The sequence below is a fragment of the Dermacentor albipictus genome, chromosome 6 (genome assembly GCF_038994185.2).
Source record: "Dermacentor albipictus isolate Rhodes 1998 colony chromosome 6, USDA_Dalb.pri_finalv2, whole genome shotgun sequence".
NCBI classification, from domain to species: Eukaryota; Metazoa; Arthropoda; class Arachnida; order Ixodida; family Ixodidae; genus Dermacentor; species Dermacentor albipictus.
In genome coordinates this window covers 91635730-91650759 of record NC_091826.1, presented here as the reverse complement: position 1 = coordinate 91650759, position 15030 = coordinate 91635730, and the positions used below count along the sequence as shown (strand labels likewise).

The window sequence follows — 15030 nt, the reverse complement described above, 5'->3', positions numbered from 1 at the left end:
CCTGGAGACTTCTTCATTTGCGAATGTTGGGGGCAGGCACGTACCCAGGATTTTTTTCGGGGGGGGCCCACCACCTTCATCATCATCAGCATCATCATCATCGTCGTCGTCGTCATCATCATCATCATCATCATCAGCCTGTTCTAAGTCCACTGCAGAACTAAGGCCTCTCCCTGCGATCTCCAATTACCCCTGTCCTGCGCCAACCGATTCCAACTAGCGCCCGCGAATTTCCTGATTTCATCGGTCCACCTAGTCTTTTGTCATCCTCGATTGCGTTTTCCTTCTCTTGGTACCCATTCTGCAAACCTAATGGTCCAACGGTTTTCTAACCAGCGCATTAACTGACCTGCCCAGCTCCATTTTTTCCTCTTGATGTTAATTAGAATATCGTCTATACCCGTTTGCTCTCTGATCCAAACTGTCTTTCTGTATCTTAATGTTATGCCTAGCAATCTTCGTTCCATCGCTCTTTGTGTGGTCAAGCTTGCTCTCAAACATCTTTGTCAGTCTCCGACTCTCTGCCCCATATGTCAGCATTGGCAAAATGCACTGATTGCTCATCTTACTTTTCAATGATAATGGCAAGCTTCCAGTCAGGAGCTGGCAATGTCTGCCGTATGCGATCCAACCCATTTTTATTATTCTGTGAATTTCCTTCTCATAATCAAGGTTCCCTGTGATTAATTGACCTTGGTAAGCGTGCTCCTTCACAGTCTCTAGAGGCCCACTGGTGATCCTGATCTCTTGTTCCTTTGCCCGGCTATTTATCATTATCTTTATCTTCTGCATATTAATATTCAACCCCACTCTTACACTCTCTCTGTTAAGGTCTCCAATGATTTGTTGTAACTCGTCTGCATTGTTGTTGAATAGAACAATGTCATCGGCAAACCGAAGGTTGCTGAGATATTCGCCGTCGATCTTTACTCCTAAGCCTTCCCAGCTTAATAGCTTAAATTCTTCTAAGCAAGCAGTGAATAGCTTTGGAGAAATTGTGTCTCCCTGTCTGACCCCTTTCTCTATAGGTATCTCCCTGCTTTTCTTGTGTAGAATTAAGGTAGCTGTAGAACCTCTGTAGATATTATTACGCGAAAGACGAGTCAGTAAGACGAGAAGCTATTTATAGGTTATATTTACAACAACGCTTGCAGCGCTGACCGGTTAGATTCACAGCGCGCGCCCAGTCCATTCGTCCACCTCTTTTCTGGAGTGATGGCACCCACGCGCCTCGTTCAAACAAATACCACACGCATGTAGCAATATTACTCCACCAGTTAATCACAGAAGCAAACAAAATCATCGTCATGCGGCCTTATCAAAATGGCGTCGTGCTTGATAGCTCCGGATCGTCCGCTGTTCTTGAAGAGTTTTTCCATCGGCGGAACCCATGAGGTATGCAACAGACATGGACAAATTGTACGGAGTCGGAGTATATTTCACTCTTCAAAAGTCTGCGGTACAGTTCTTTTCACTGCTGAGCCGGTTTACTCATGAAACTTCACTGCCAACTGAAGTGAAGCTTGACAATAAATAGTTGCAGCGAAGCAAGCATTTCAGTTCAATAAAGAATTAGGCTTTCGTCATTCCACTGTAATAGGCGAGGGAAAAACGTGTAAAATTAAGCGCCAATAATTTTACTTTCTTGTGGTTACCGCCTTATTTGGGTAACACGAAAAGTTTGAAGTACGGATTATTTGCAGCCTCGTGGAGGAACAGTGGCTGGTTGTAATGAGGGGTGGGCGAGGCTTCACTGCAGACTTAAGGTGTCTCCGACTATAGTAGCATTTTTTGTATTAGCTCTGGAAGAATTACAGAGAAATATATATTTGCGGAACAATCACAGTTCTTTTGGATTCCTCGTTTACTGCTCCAAGTGCGAAAACGACTCGTGTTGTTATTTGGGAAGTTGCGTACCGCTGTGTCGCCGCCAGTCCCATACAACCGCATAGAGCGCAGGATACTGCGATTGTAGACGTACTGCGCTCACCGCGATAGGTTAGAAAAACACCAACATAAGCACAACAGAGAAGTGGCTACGTGAGGCGGTTCGACCGATAACTGTAGAAGCGTCATTCAAAACACGTAATTGTTCTCCGCTTCCGAAGGCGTTTTCTCTACTTCCTATTTAAATAAAAAGATGTTGATCCATAAATATTTTATGAAGCAACGGTTATATTTGTTAGATTTGTTGTTAAATTCACTTTTCCTTGCAGTTTGGTTGTTGCCTTGGCTCTCTCTCTTAGTAGATCGCTTGATTTCTCAACTCCTTGCGATTTTTGTTTCCAGTTGCCAATTTTGCACGAGAAGTGCTATACAATTAGGGAAAAACCAGACGAGGTAACGGGCGACAGTCGTCTTGATTATGGGTTTGAGGGTTATTGCAGGTTTTCGTGGTGGACGCTGTTTCACATTATTTTATTTCCCACCTTATCTAACCCATATCACGTGTATATGATTCCGGGCATCTGCCAGCGTCGCGACGAGCTGTCATTCAAGGAAATTATGAAGCAAAAGGAAAAGTTAAACGCAATTGGTGTTTTCTCCGCCCGCAACTCGTTCCACGAGAGTACAGACCAGCTGACTAACAGCCGCATCCCTTTCCTGGTCCCAGGATGAGTCTAAACAAAGAAGGTTGAACTAACAAAAGCAACAGCTATGCGCGTGACAGTTGAATTGATGGTGACAAATGAACGCATCTCGAGTTAATCTCACGGGCGCCGAATCTATGAGAAAACTGGCCTTCACATCCCAAGAGATGCTGATAACTACCGCCATCCAAAAGGAGTGAAAAAGGCAGCATAATGCTGACCGATGAATAGCTGCCAAGTCTCAGCATTGATCTGGCAGTGCTTTAGGAATGTGTGAGGAGTGGTGGCGTGGGTGGGGAGGGGGTATGCCATCTGATTTCGGGGGGGGCCCGGGCCCCCCCGGGCCCCCCCCTGGGTACGTGCCTGGTTGGGGGGCGTATTGCCTGCTGCCCTCTGTGCAGCGAATACGACCTATTCGGTAAGCGGTATCGCTTATCGTTTCGGTCGTCTTCGCGTGCTTATCGATGCGTTATCTCTTCTTCGAAGCGATAAGGCGCGCTACGGCAGTACAGTCTGACGACTGCGCATGTCGCCTGGTATAAAAGGGAGTGGCTGGTAGAAGAAAACCGCGAAAGCCAACTGCGGGCCGGCCCATGTGGCAGCGCATGCTCAAAGCGCAGACTGTCTAGGAATGGCGGCCCATACGGTAGACGACACAAAGCAAAGCTGACTGCGGACGGAAAAGACTTACATGAACGGAAAACTAATCAGATGTTACTTTTCGCGCGGCGTTTGCAAATATAACTTATGTACACTTTGCTCAAGCTTGTTAATGTAACATAAGGACTGTCTTCAAATACTGACAAGGGTCGCATGTGAGGCTGAAAATGTTTGTTCTAGGATTTAGCCAGAGTTTCAACATTCACTTTCGCGACAATGCTGGGAAGCCTCATCTGCGAAAAAAAAGGAAGAAAAAAAAATAAAAGAATTCTCGTGTAAGGCATGCCGTTGAAGGGGAAACCGGTAATAATCTTAAGCGCCTGGGGTCCTTCAACGCGTGCGCCTAAATCTGATTACGCGAGCGTTTGCGCATTTCAGCCCCATCGAAATGCAGCCGCCACGGCCGGCATCGAACCGGCGACCTCAGGCTAAGCAGCGCAACGCCATCACCACTGGGCTAACGCGGCGGGTGCCCCGTGCACCTGCGAAATGAGAGTCGAATATTTATCTGTCAGCGCACGCCTGCGATTAACGTATGTTGCCGCGCGTTGTGTGACTTCCTTCCAGGCACTCGTGGGCCTCTCCTCGCTGGCAGCGCTGACGCGGAGCGGCCAAGTGGCATCCGTTGACGACGGCACCGCGCACTCGGCTAAGCACTCGTCGCAGGACGTCTTGTCCGGCATCGCAGCCGCTGCTGCCCTGGTACGTATACGTGCCTGACGTATTTCATGGAGTTCTTCGTTCGCAAGAGCTATATTTGTCATATTGGCCGGCTGTCAAACGTCGCGATCGGCGACTTGGTTCGGATCAACTAGACCAGCAACAAGTTTCATTGAGGTAGTTCCAGCAGTTCTCCGACAGGCGGCCCCGCTATTTGTGCGTTTTCTGCTTCTGTTCAACCTTTTTCAATCATATGGTGACATCATGGTGTCATCTTGTCGTGCTAGACATCTCCCTGCGCAAGGGTTTTATACCAACGAAAATTACTCGCTTCTTAGGACACGTTACGCCCTCGGTCGGGCAGTCAGTCCAACGGGATCTGTCATTAGCGCGTGTCTTTTGTCTCTTTCGGTCTCGCCTCTAAGGTGTGCGCTTTTATTAAACCTGCAAGCGTAGCGAACGCCACGGCTTTAACTTAACACGCTACACATCTCTTTCGACTCGTCCCTTTAGTATTTGTTATTTATTTGGTGTGAAAATATCTATACGCTTGAAAAAGGTTAAGGGAAGGCAAGAAGCATGATGGCAAATGCCACCGTAAGGCGCCCAACGCCGGCCTGGTCTTCAGGAAAGAGGGGACAAAAACATAGAAATGAAAGGTACGAAGAAAGGAAGAGAGAGAGAGACAAAGTTTATTTTGATAGGGCACCGAGAGGGGTGGATAACCGTAGTGTGTGGCGCCTTCAGTCCAGAGCCCCAACGGCTATAGCAGCCCTTTCGGCTCTGGTGATCACCTCTCGCTGATCCTCCAAGGCCGAGCTGGTCAGCACCATTTTCCACTGCCCGTGCGTTGCATTTCGGTGAGGGGAGGGGCCAGACGGTATAGGGGATTTTCTGACAGGCCCATGTGATATGGTATAGGGTATCTCGTTCTGTACAGAAAAGACAAAGCGGTTGATAAAGGGTGGCGTACATGGCGCGGAGGAGCGTGAGGTGAGTATTAGCCCCGAGAAAGAGGAATGGCGCCCTCTCGCGAGTGACGTCACGGCCAGGACGCCGCTCGCTCCGGCTCGCTCGGCTGCCGCGCGCGCTCGTTCCCTTCGTGTATGCTTGGGGTATAGGTGGCTCGAACCGTACGTATTGAAGAATAAGTCGGCTTCTTTCAGCTGCCATACCTTAACCACAGCTTCTTCTTCAAAAGCGTGTGAGTCGAGAAACTTTGCGGCTTGGATATCGCAAGCTAAGTAGCGTTAAAGGGGTCTACTAGTTTTTGCAATGCATATATGCGCCGTGTCTATCGGTAAATTTTGACTAAAAAAAGAATATCTGCAAATTCAACGCGCGAAGTTGTGTATGATGCTTCGCTAAACACTTAACATTCCTTTAGTATTTAGCTATGAGAGGTATTGCATTTTACGAGGAAGAAAAATTTGGTAATTGGCGTCAACATGTTACCCGATGTTAGAAATTCACTGCCCAGCGAAGCTGTCATCATGATTCTTATTACTCTGGTGTGTTGTTCTATTCAAATATGGCCATTCATTAATGCGTAAAAAAATAGTTAGGCGCGCATTTCTTATGAAAATGTTTGCTGCTACTTTCATCCCCCTCTGAAACAGGCCTCCAAAAAACGAATTGCTCATGGCTGCTAACACGACGGCGCGTCATGTAGAGTATTTACATAGTTAATTCACAAACACCATAGTAGCAATCCCCTGAGAGCAAAGTTTCGTTGTTTAGATCGAGAGCCACTCAATTGAAAGTGATGAAATGTATCATAGTGGCCCTCAGTAGCCTTTATCGACAATATGGCACACCCCCGATCACGTAACGGTAGCAATCGACTGTCCGTATGGCGAGGCACGCTATGCTCGCGAAACCCATCAGTTCACAACAACTTCGAATTAAAACCATAAAGCATTTTTTTACAGCACCAACTGGAATGGCTAAAGCATTCTCGAGCTACTACACCGCAGCTTAGATTGCCTACAAAGGGGAAATTCAAGCACCTTCTGTCTCACTATGTCTCGATCCAGCGTTATTTAATTATACAAACGGATAACTATTCGCGTCGTCGGTACATAAAATAGAACCTTGCAGGCTAAATTAAGTTCCATTTACACACACACATGTACATAGGAGTGGTAAATGGAGGTGGATGAGGGAAAAAAGCCGCACAGACGCGGCTTGAGGTAACCTCACCCTCTTAGGTACAATATGGCTGCATGGGGTAACACATCAAGCGTCATATAAATTACATTTATATAGTGGCCATAAAACATTGCAGTTATACAATATATGAAAGCACAGTGAAATATTTTCACGATAACAATGCAAAACACACTGCGGCATTGAAATAAATAAATGATATACACTTGGTAACATAGACAAAAAAAGAGGAACATAACATGCATTATTAATCATTAACAAACGCGCTCTAAAGAGGTGAGTTGAACGTGTAGCACGGAAAAGGGAATATATATTGGTACATTCCTATTTGTACTCTGTAAATAGCTGTAAGCCTTCATTACTTTACTTCAAATTTCCGCCGCTTAAAAAAAATAAACACGTGAAGAACCGCCTAATGTTGACAAGCAGTTAAAGAAGCAAGTGAGGCGTGTAGAATCTAAGCTCCAGTATTAGTTAAGTCACCGTGCTACTGCCGAGCGTTTCTGTGAGGAAATGCAAAAACTCGATATTATACCATGAACTACTCGTCGTGAGCAAACCTGTTTTAGCGGAATAAAATCAACGTAACTGCTGTAGAAGTCATATATAGCCAGCTTTGTGACATACTTGTTGCACCGCGGCAGGTATGGTTTCATAACTGGATTCCTATAGGCTATGCTTTTGCGATTGTCGATCCGCGTATGAAAAACCCGCAATGGGCTGGTCTGCGTCGCTTCGGCTGGCACTGTAACGTTGCCTTCGAGAGCTGCATTGTTGTCTAAGAAATTAGCTCTTTGATAAAATGTTCGCAAAGGAAGACGTCGTAAAAATATATTTGAGACGACCACCATAAGTATACAAGCAGAGAGAACGAGGGCGAACAAACGAAAACACCGCAGAAAGCGCCCGGAAAACGCCCGAACTGTAGCAGACGACAGGCGCGAGTCCGTGCCCTGACGTCACGCGAGCGGCGCTCGCAGCGCCGCTCGCGTTCGTTCTCGGGGCTAATAGGTGTTCGTCTGGAGTGGCCTGCAGGCCGTGGTTTCAGCTCTGCTGAGGGATGAGTGTGGTGGCGGCATCGTTCTTCACTAAAGGCGGTAGTGTTGATGTATTTCGTAGTATGTGTGAAGTGCTTGTTAAACGGGGTCTCCTGCCGTCTCTTGCAGTGCCCGGTTGCAGTGACCTCGATCTATCGCGTGTGCACGATGGCTTCCCCTGACAGATTCGTGTCCCGGTGTTCACATTACCCAGGTGCGAAGTATTTCGTTGAGGCAGTTGAGGGTATCGTATGCTACTTAATGCAGATGGGCGTTCGCGCAGGCTCGACATGCTGACTGATGGTCTGTAACAACATACATTTCCTCAACCCGCCTCGACGCCGAGATGGCAATGGCGGCCTGTTCTGTGAGGCCACGCTGTGCGTGCGAAGGGAGGTGGATGCTAGTTGCTCCTGCTCTCCGTATCCTGCCACACTGATTACCATGCCCTGCCCATTGGGGTACTTGGCCACATCTGCTCAGCGACCAGTGGAGAGAGTGCCGTATCCTCTCTCTGTTGCTTTGGCTCGTGCTTTTCTCCTGCCCAAGTGATATTCCGGGCGCATGCTACTCGGGATAGGGGCCACCGTTATTGCTCAAGTAAGGACTTGATGAGTGTTTGTTGACTGTTAGTTGTCGTCACGGGGTATTGCTATCTTCGAAGAGTTGTTCTGCCTGTTCTAGTGATGTTGAGGCTCGTGATTTGCGCATATCTGTGTGCTTCAATTAGTTTGTCTAAGACGTTCATGCTCAGGAAGTTTCCTTGTTTCCATGCCCGGAGGAAAACCGAGGTCTAGTTCGCACGCTTTCCGTAGTAATACGTTTATTTGGGCGTCTTTCTGTTGACGTTAGGTTAAGCTAAGGTGTCGCATACGTGACCTTTCTGACGATAAGGGCCTGAATCAAGCGTAGTGTACGCGTAGATCTTCTTCCTTCATGCAATGTCTGCGACTGGGGACTCTATTTATCATGTGAGCTGCGCTGTAGACAGTTTGTCTTAGTGCCTTTACAGGTTGGGTATTGCAACCATTATCTTGCATATGGACATCTAATATGCGGAGTGTTTGGACTGCGGGTTAATATTTTTCGTTTAGGTGTATTTGAACGGGCTCTCTATATACCAGTGTTTTTCCTTCTGGATTTCTGTTTGGGGACGAGGAGCTCCGATTTCCTGCCGGGCATTCCAGGCCTCACTCTGTGGCGTACTTGGTTACAAGGTCCGCTGCCGCTTGTAGGGCGTCCTCCCTTTCTCCATCTGAGCCTCGAGTTGTCCAAATGACAATGTCGTCCGCACATATTGCGTGACGAACGCGCGGGATCTTCTCTCGACGTTCTTGGAGGCTTTTCATGACGACGTTGAACAGGAAAGCTGATAAGACCGATCCCCGAGGAGCGCCTATATTGGGACTTTGCTCCCTTCTGTTGTCAGGGTATCGGCGACCACCGTTGCCGTGAGGTCCGTTAAGAACGCTCGAACATAATTGTAGATTCGTTGGCCGCAATTTAGTTGGGATAAGTTTTTCTTTTCAGGGTTGCCTCATGAGCTACGTTGTCAAATGCTCCTTTAGGGTCCAGTGCGAGTGTGCATTTTCTATATGCGGTGACATGGTCCGGTACTTCTTCCATCAATGGGAGTAGTACCTCATGAGTCGACAAATGCGGCCTGAAGACGTACATTGTGTCCGAAAAGAAACCAGTGTCATCCACGTCGCTCAAAGCCTCACATGGAGAAAGAAGGAAAGGAATGAAAGAAGAAGATTGCAGATCTGAAAGAATTAAGCAGGACAAGGACATAAATTGAGTATTGAGTATGGCCTGTCACTGCAAGTCGCGCTGCTAAAGCTACATACTAGAAGAAATCGAATAACTGTTTCTTTAACTACAAGTGAGCTTCTCTTTATTCTTCTTTTCTTTTCTAAATCTCGCCTCCCTCTTTCCTTAAATCTCGCCGACCGTCTTTTAGCTGGGCCTCGGCTTCATCTCGCTCGTCCGCTTCAAGAACGGCCAGTCGGTCTCCGGCTTCGTCTGGGCCGTGCTGGGAATGCTCAGCACCGCAAGCGTGGCAGACATCGCAGGACGCTACCGGGCGCTGTACTTCGTCGACCAGGTAAGCGGTGTGTAAGCAATAATTGCGAATAGAGAGAAAGGGAGAGGGGGGTGCGTGGAGGGGATGGTGTTAGAAGCAGCAGACCCGAGGTCAGCGGACGCCCTCCAAACAAATGAATCGAACTCGCCCAAGACCTCTTTATAGGAGGTCTCGACTGAGTACCTTTGGGCGAAATGGGGCAGCGTAACTTCTGTAAGAAACAGCGCGGATCGGGAAGGCATACATCGCGTGTAAAAGAGGACCCAAGTCAGATTCGGGTTCTGCGCGCGTGCGCGCGCGATGCCGCAGACGGTATAGTAAGATATGTGGTATAAGGGAAATCGTAATTTGCGCGAGTTTGGTTGGTTCAACGCTTTTCTTCGTTCCATCCGATTTGCTACGTTCGTTGGTGCACAATCAGTGTGATAGCAGATAGATTTTGTAAACAGCGAGCCGCGGCTTTTTAGTGCACCCCAAGAAGCTGTGTCGCAAGCACTAGGGAAGCTGAGTCCACTCTCAGCTTATCTCTCTTATCGCATCCCGTTCGCACCGTCCATTATTAAACGCAAGGGTATTGGGGCATCCTCGCACCGGTCCCCGCCCGGGCCTTATTACGCTCAAACGAAACGAAGCGTTTCTTTTTCTTCCTCTTCTTTCTCGCTTTTTCTTCTTTTTTTTTTTGCGGAGTGCTGCGGCTCGAGGTGGCGTTTGGGCCAGGAATCCACCATGTTCATTGACGAATACGTCCGGTAGTAGAAATGAAGGAAAAAAGGGTTTATTTACATTAATTACACGGGTTACAGACACGGAAGCCCACTCCATGCAGGAGCGTATCAAACGTCTCAGTTCACATCAGGACCTGTCAGCATCTCCTCTGCGCGAAAGGTCTCCGCTTTTGATACCGTCGCCTTCCCTAGGTGACTAGACTAGGGAATCTGATGACTGAATCCCGGCCAATCGCAATCGTCGAATCGGTCGCAATATTCCGCTCATGATATTGCACCCTTCCGCCGAACTCCGCCTCTCATGTTGTGCCTTCGCCCACGCATACTTAGCAAGCGCGTAGCAATCTGGGAATCCGAGGTCGAAGCCGTTCCCGCGGTAGCATTCGGCGTTGGCCCTCTTCATCATTAGCTGACGCTGTCAGGTGCAGGTATAGGGACCTTTTGTGGACCCGTCAATCGTCGGTGTCAACCCTGCGTTGAGTGTGGGACAGGCGGTGATGAATGGGAGGGGGAGAGGGGGTTGCCTCGCGGTGATCGTCTAATTAAGGCCCTTGCTCGTGTTGACACGTAACATGGGATTTCGCTCTTTCCACCTCGTCCAGCACCACGGCATCGTCCTGTCCGACGCCGGCTACGCTCCTTCTCTGGTGGTGACGGAGGCAGTGTCGATGTTCTGCGTCCTGGGCACCTTCTGCATCATGGGAGTACGCGGCAAGGTCTACTACAACAAGTTCAGGGGCACGGTAAGAACGTCGACGCGTCGATTGATAATAATAATAATAATAATAATAATAATAATAATAATAATAATAATAATAATAATAATAATAATAATAATAATAATAATAATAATGGGGTTCGCTGTTATCAAACTTCGAACAATTCGGCACGCCAGGGGGCCGGCATAACGTAGCAACGCAAATCAAAGTGCTTTTAAAAGGCCCCTCACCAGGCCCCATAGCAAATTTTTGTTATACTCTGGAAGTTGTTACGTGTCCTCTAGGGAGCGTTCTGCTGCAAAAATGTTTCATGTCGGCTCACTAATAGCCCAGATAGAAGTATTCCAGTGCCACGAACCCATGATTTCAGTGGGCGAGCTCCACTGCCAAGCTAGACACTCTCTCAACTTACCCCGTCTAGCCTCCGCAATCGAAATTCATTCCCTGCGTTCTCCCATACCGGACCTCGAGGATCGCCTGACGGACACGCCACGGGCACGCCTTCTTTTTTTTTTTTTTCTCCTCGCTTTTTTTTTTGCGGCGCGGCGCACTTCCGCTAACGGCGTCGCGCACGAGCTGTTGTGATTAGAGAGTTTTAGTTTAGTGGACGCAAGCGGCTTGCGTCCCCTAAACTAAAACTCTCTATTGTCTCGTTTCGCGCATCGCACGATTTTGCGCGCTGTGTACGAGGACACCTGACTAGCGCTGTAAGTGAGTCCTACACGAATACTGAGGCAGACGCAAGCGGATCACAGAGCATGATCCCGTGCTGGAACATGGGAGAAAATGACATACTTTCGGTATGTGCGCGCGACTGCACAACGTGGGAACAAGCAGACGAAACGGAAGTACATTTATCCCGCTGCGGTGCGAAGTAAAACAAAAACATGCAGACATTCGGTTTGTGTGTTTTATTATTTCTCTAAGCTTTAGGTCGTCTAATCAAGCAACATATTGCGGAAATAACAGATGTTGCCATTAATAATTCTCGAAGTCACCTGTCACCACGAGCGACGTCACTGTGCAAGCAGTGGCACGTGTCCGTCATCCTCCGGCTTGGAGCGCGGCAGCCACGAGGAGGAGGGAAAACGGCGTCCGATTTGAAATTTCAAGTCTTTCCGCGGCACGTAGCGATGCCATGCTTTGCAGACACGATCGTCATCGCCCAATGTATGCTCTGCGCTTGTCAGCTCAACATGGCCAAACCTGGTGAGGGGCCCTTTAGAACAGTTGCAGCCTGAGGTCAGATATTTCTATTTGCTCTGTCGAAGCCATACGTTTCACAAGCAATGCTGAGCCTTGTTCATGCAAAAGGCATATGCGTTTGTGAATGCCATGCATGGTGATTAAAGGCACAAAAGAGTTGACTCGCATCGCGGGGACAATTCCCATTGGAGGAGATGCTGCCTGGAAGGCTTCAGGGAAGAAAGTTGAATATCCGTAAAGTAGCAAGTCCGCTTAGTCGCCGAAGCGCAGCTGCAGCGTTCATTCCTGAAATTGGTAGAGTAACACCCTGCACTCAAATACGGGAAGAACAGCCATTACGATCGGCTCGAAGAACGCCCCGTGGTTCATGGTAGTGTCACGTTGTAGCGGTGGTGAAGATCGACGCATGGTCGAAAGCGTGAGTTACGAATTTGACCCTTTATTGGGGTAACTTGCGTCCAGCAAAACAAGCAACGCTCGAGCACAACTATAGCGGCGAGAAAAGTCGTCGATCGTGAGAATCTGATCGAGGGGTCAAGCGCGTCGGCTCTTATACGTGACTCGTGGGAGGTTTCTGCGTGATCGCTTGTGCCCGCGTGCCTTTCAGAAAGTATAGCACTGTTCACCTTGTGAGTACAGTCTCATCACAAGGTTCGGCGACAACACAGGCAACAGATAGAATCGGCTACAGTAATTTAGAATCTCCTGATACGTGCAGGCGGCGTATCACCCGGAGAAACGCGGTTACCAGAAAAAGGCAAAGTAAGCGCGTCAATTGCTTACGTGAGTCATGAACCTAAATACTAATACATTTCAGCAGTCAAAATTATTCGCCAATGTCCCGCCGAAAAAAGGTTAACTTGTTCAGTACCAAGTAAACCTGCATTCACAGGAGTTGGCGGCGTCGTGGAATCCATGGAGACAGCGAAATACTAAAAGTTGTGAGATAACTTGCTGACAAAGTTGCGCCACAGCTCGATATACGCTGCGCTTAACTCACTTTCGCGTGACTCGCAAAGTGAGGGTATGTTATAACTATTCCATTCCAATACTTTTCTCTTTGAATTAAGCTTAATCGGTGGTTTTAGCGACACCCAGCCTACACTAATCAGCACGATCGATCGGTTGTGATTGCGAGGTGATGAGCAAAGTATAAAATAGAGCGAAAGAAATCCATGCATTACACCATCCCAGGTTTCGTTTCTGTGTCCTTCTGTAACATAAATATACAACGTGTCATACTCAGTCCAACGTATGCATCGGCATGCTGCTCAATAGTGCAATGAGTGACGAGTGTCATAAGCGTCGAACAAAATGTAGCGTAAATCGCATTTCTTTTTTTCATTTCCCGGTGCGTTCGTTCCTTTCAGCTCCAGAAATCGATGAACGAGGACACAAGGTCGCCACTGGGGGTCTTCGTATGCTCGGTGCTGTTCAGGTAGTATAACTACAGATGTTGGTGCTTATTCTGTAAGAGGACGCGAATTAATACGAAATGAAAACAGATCAGGGGCGAGCGTCAGGGCTAGAAGCAGGAATTCGATGCATTACGAAGATTGAATTAACAATACAAACCACAAAGCGGCCAGGGCAATCGTCTATCCGCGAGCTCTCTTTTTTACGCGGGAACCACACGGAGCGTATTTCACATACGAATATTTTCGGCACAGCACTCGCCTGGGCGACACCACGCGGCGATATGTCCGCGCCTTATTCGTGAATACAATGTCACCTCCGTCGCTGCCGATTCAACCGGATGCCCCAACGACATGCATTTCAACCTTCGCAACAGCGCGGCCACCACGCAGCATGTGGTCAATGCTGTGACGCCCGACGACGTAACGCGGGGAATACGCCGAGAATACGCCCCTTGTGGCGGTTTTTTTTAACCCTGTCCACCATCTGGCATGTGCTTTACTAAGCTTATATTAATCTACCGTACCATAGTTCCATTTAAAGGCTTCTCGGTGCAGGGTGCGTCTTCACTACCTGTCTCTGTCCTGAGAAAGTTCTGGGAACTGTGGGTGCGATCCTCTCCAAGCTATTTAACATTTTGCTGTTTCCTTTAGTCATTAAACCTGTACAAGCAGGTGCTCGCTTCTGTGGGACACGCCTTACACTGATCTGCACCCAAGCCAGCAAATAGTAAAGTCGGAGAGACATACGTGAAAATATAAGAAGAAAAGCTGGTGTAAATAGCTCACATGTCTTCGCAAGACGTACTAAAATGACTACCAATAAGTTTGCCGCGCCAGAACCCACACAGGTTGCAGCAAGCGTGACAGTAAAATAAAAAAAAACTACTCAATTCATATTGACCTCATTGCGAAAGAAAAGTGGGAAAAACGAAGAAAAAGTATTCAAATCTGCAAGAAACCGAACAGGCATGCACTCGGCTGTCAGTTTAGTTACATACCAGTGTTTCTCACGTATGATTCTTTTCGTATGTAGCACAGTTAACGTACCTCCTATTAAAATATAAACACAATGAATATCACTATCAATGCGAACGAGTCAGTGTAATCACGGGATGTGTGTACGTGTGAAGTAGACGCCGATGCATAATAATAATAATATTTGGGGTTTTACGTGCCAAAACCACTTAAATGGCAACTAATGAGAAGCACTAAATCAGTATAGGCTGATAAAGTATTATTTCATAACGTTATTTTTTTTAAATTTCGCTATAGTAGCCTCATTAGCATAAAAAAATATGTAGGCGATAATTCTAACTGCAGCAATGGTACATCATTGTGACGTCACGGATTTGAACATACCTTTTCGTATTTGGGCCGCGTTCGGTTAGTAAATGTTCCCGAAACATGCCACGCGTAATCTTCGTTCCCTTTAGAGGACAATGTAGCCCATTTTTACCGCTAAAGCAGACGCCATCAAAATCCATGACGTCATGACTATCTAGTGCGGTAACTTCAAGACAGCGTCGCCACCTGTCTTTATTTCTTGCTCCCTTTCTGGCTCGGCGAGCCTCATCTCGCTGCAAGTGTATCGTCTTTTCTTATTGTAGAAAGGTAATCTGCTAATACATGTGAAATAATTATTAATGCGAAAGTATTATATGTTCCATGAGGCAGGAAATCTGGCGTGATCAAGCGCTGGCACGGAAAATGGCAGAGGGTGCACAGAGTAAAAACACGTAAAAAATTACTGGGATTGACG

At 47.6% G+C, this 15030-nt stretch overlaps 1 protein-coding gene across 3 annotated transcripts in view; it reads left to right on the top strand.

Annotated features, from left to right (window-relative positions):
* LOC135897668 (ATP-binding cassette sub-family C member 3-like) overlaps nt 1–15030 on the top strand; it is a 94339-nt gene that overhangs the window by 15660 nt on the left and 63649 nt on the right. The window contains exons 1-5 of one of the 3 annotated variants that reach the window (XM_070541046.1): nt 7153–7177; nt 7247–7331; nt 9081–9224; nt 10531–10671; nt 13224–13291. In XM_070541046.1, coding sequence (XP_070397147.1) covers nt 9159–9224; nt 10531–10671; nt 13224–13291 — 275 coding nt within the window. In that variant the 5' untranslated portion in view covers nt 7153–7177; nt 7247–7331; nt 9081–9158. Of the gene's footprint in view, nt 1–3818; nt 3954–7152; nt 7178–7246; nt 7332–8797; nt 9003–9080; nt 9225–10530; nt 10672–13223; nt 13292–15030 lie in introns of those variants that run through there. The other 2 variants (XM_070541045.1, XM_070541047.1) reach the window with 2 other exon arrangements.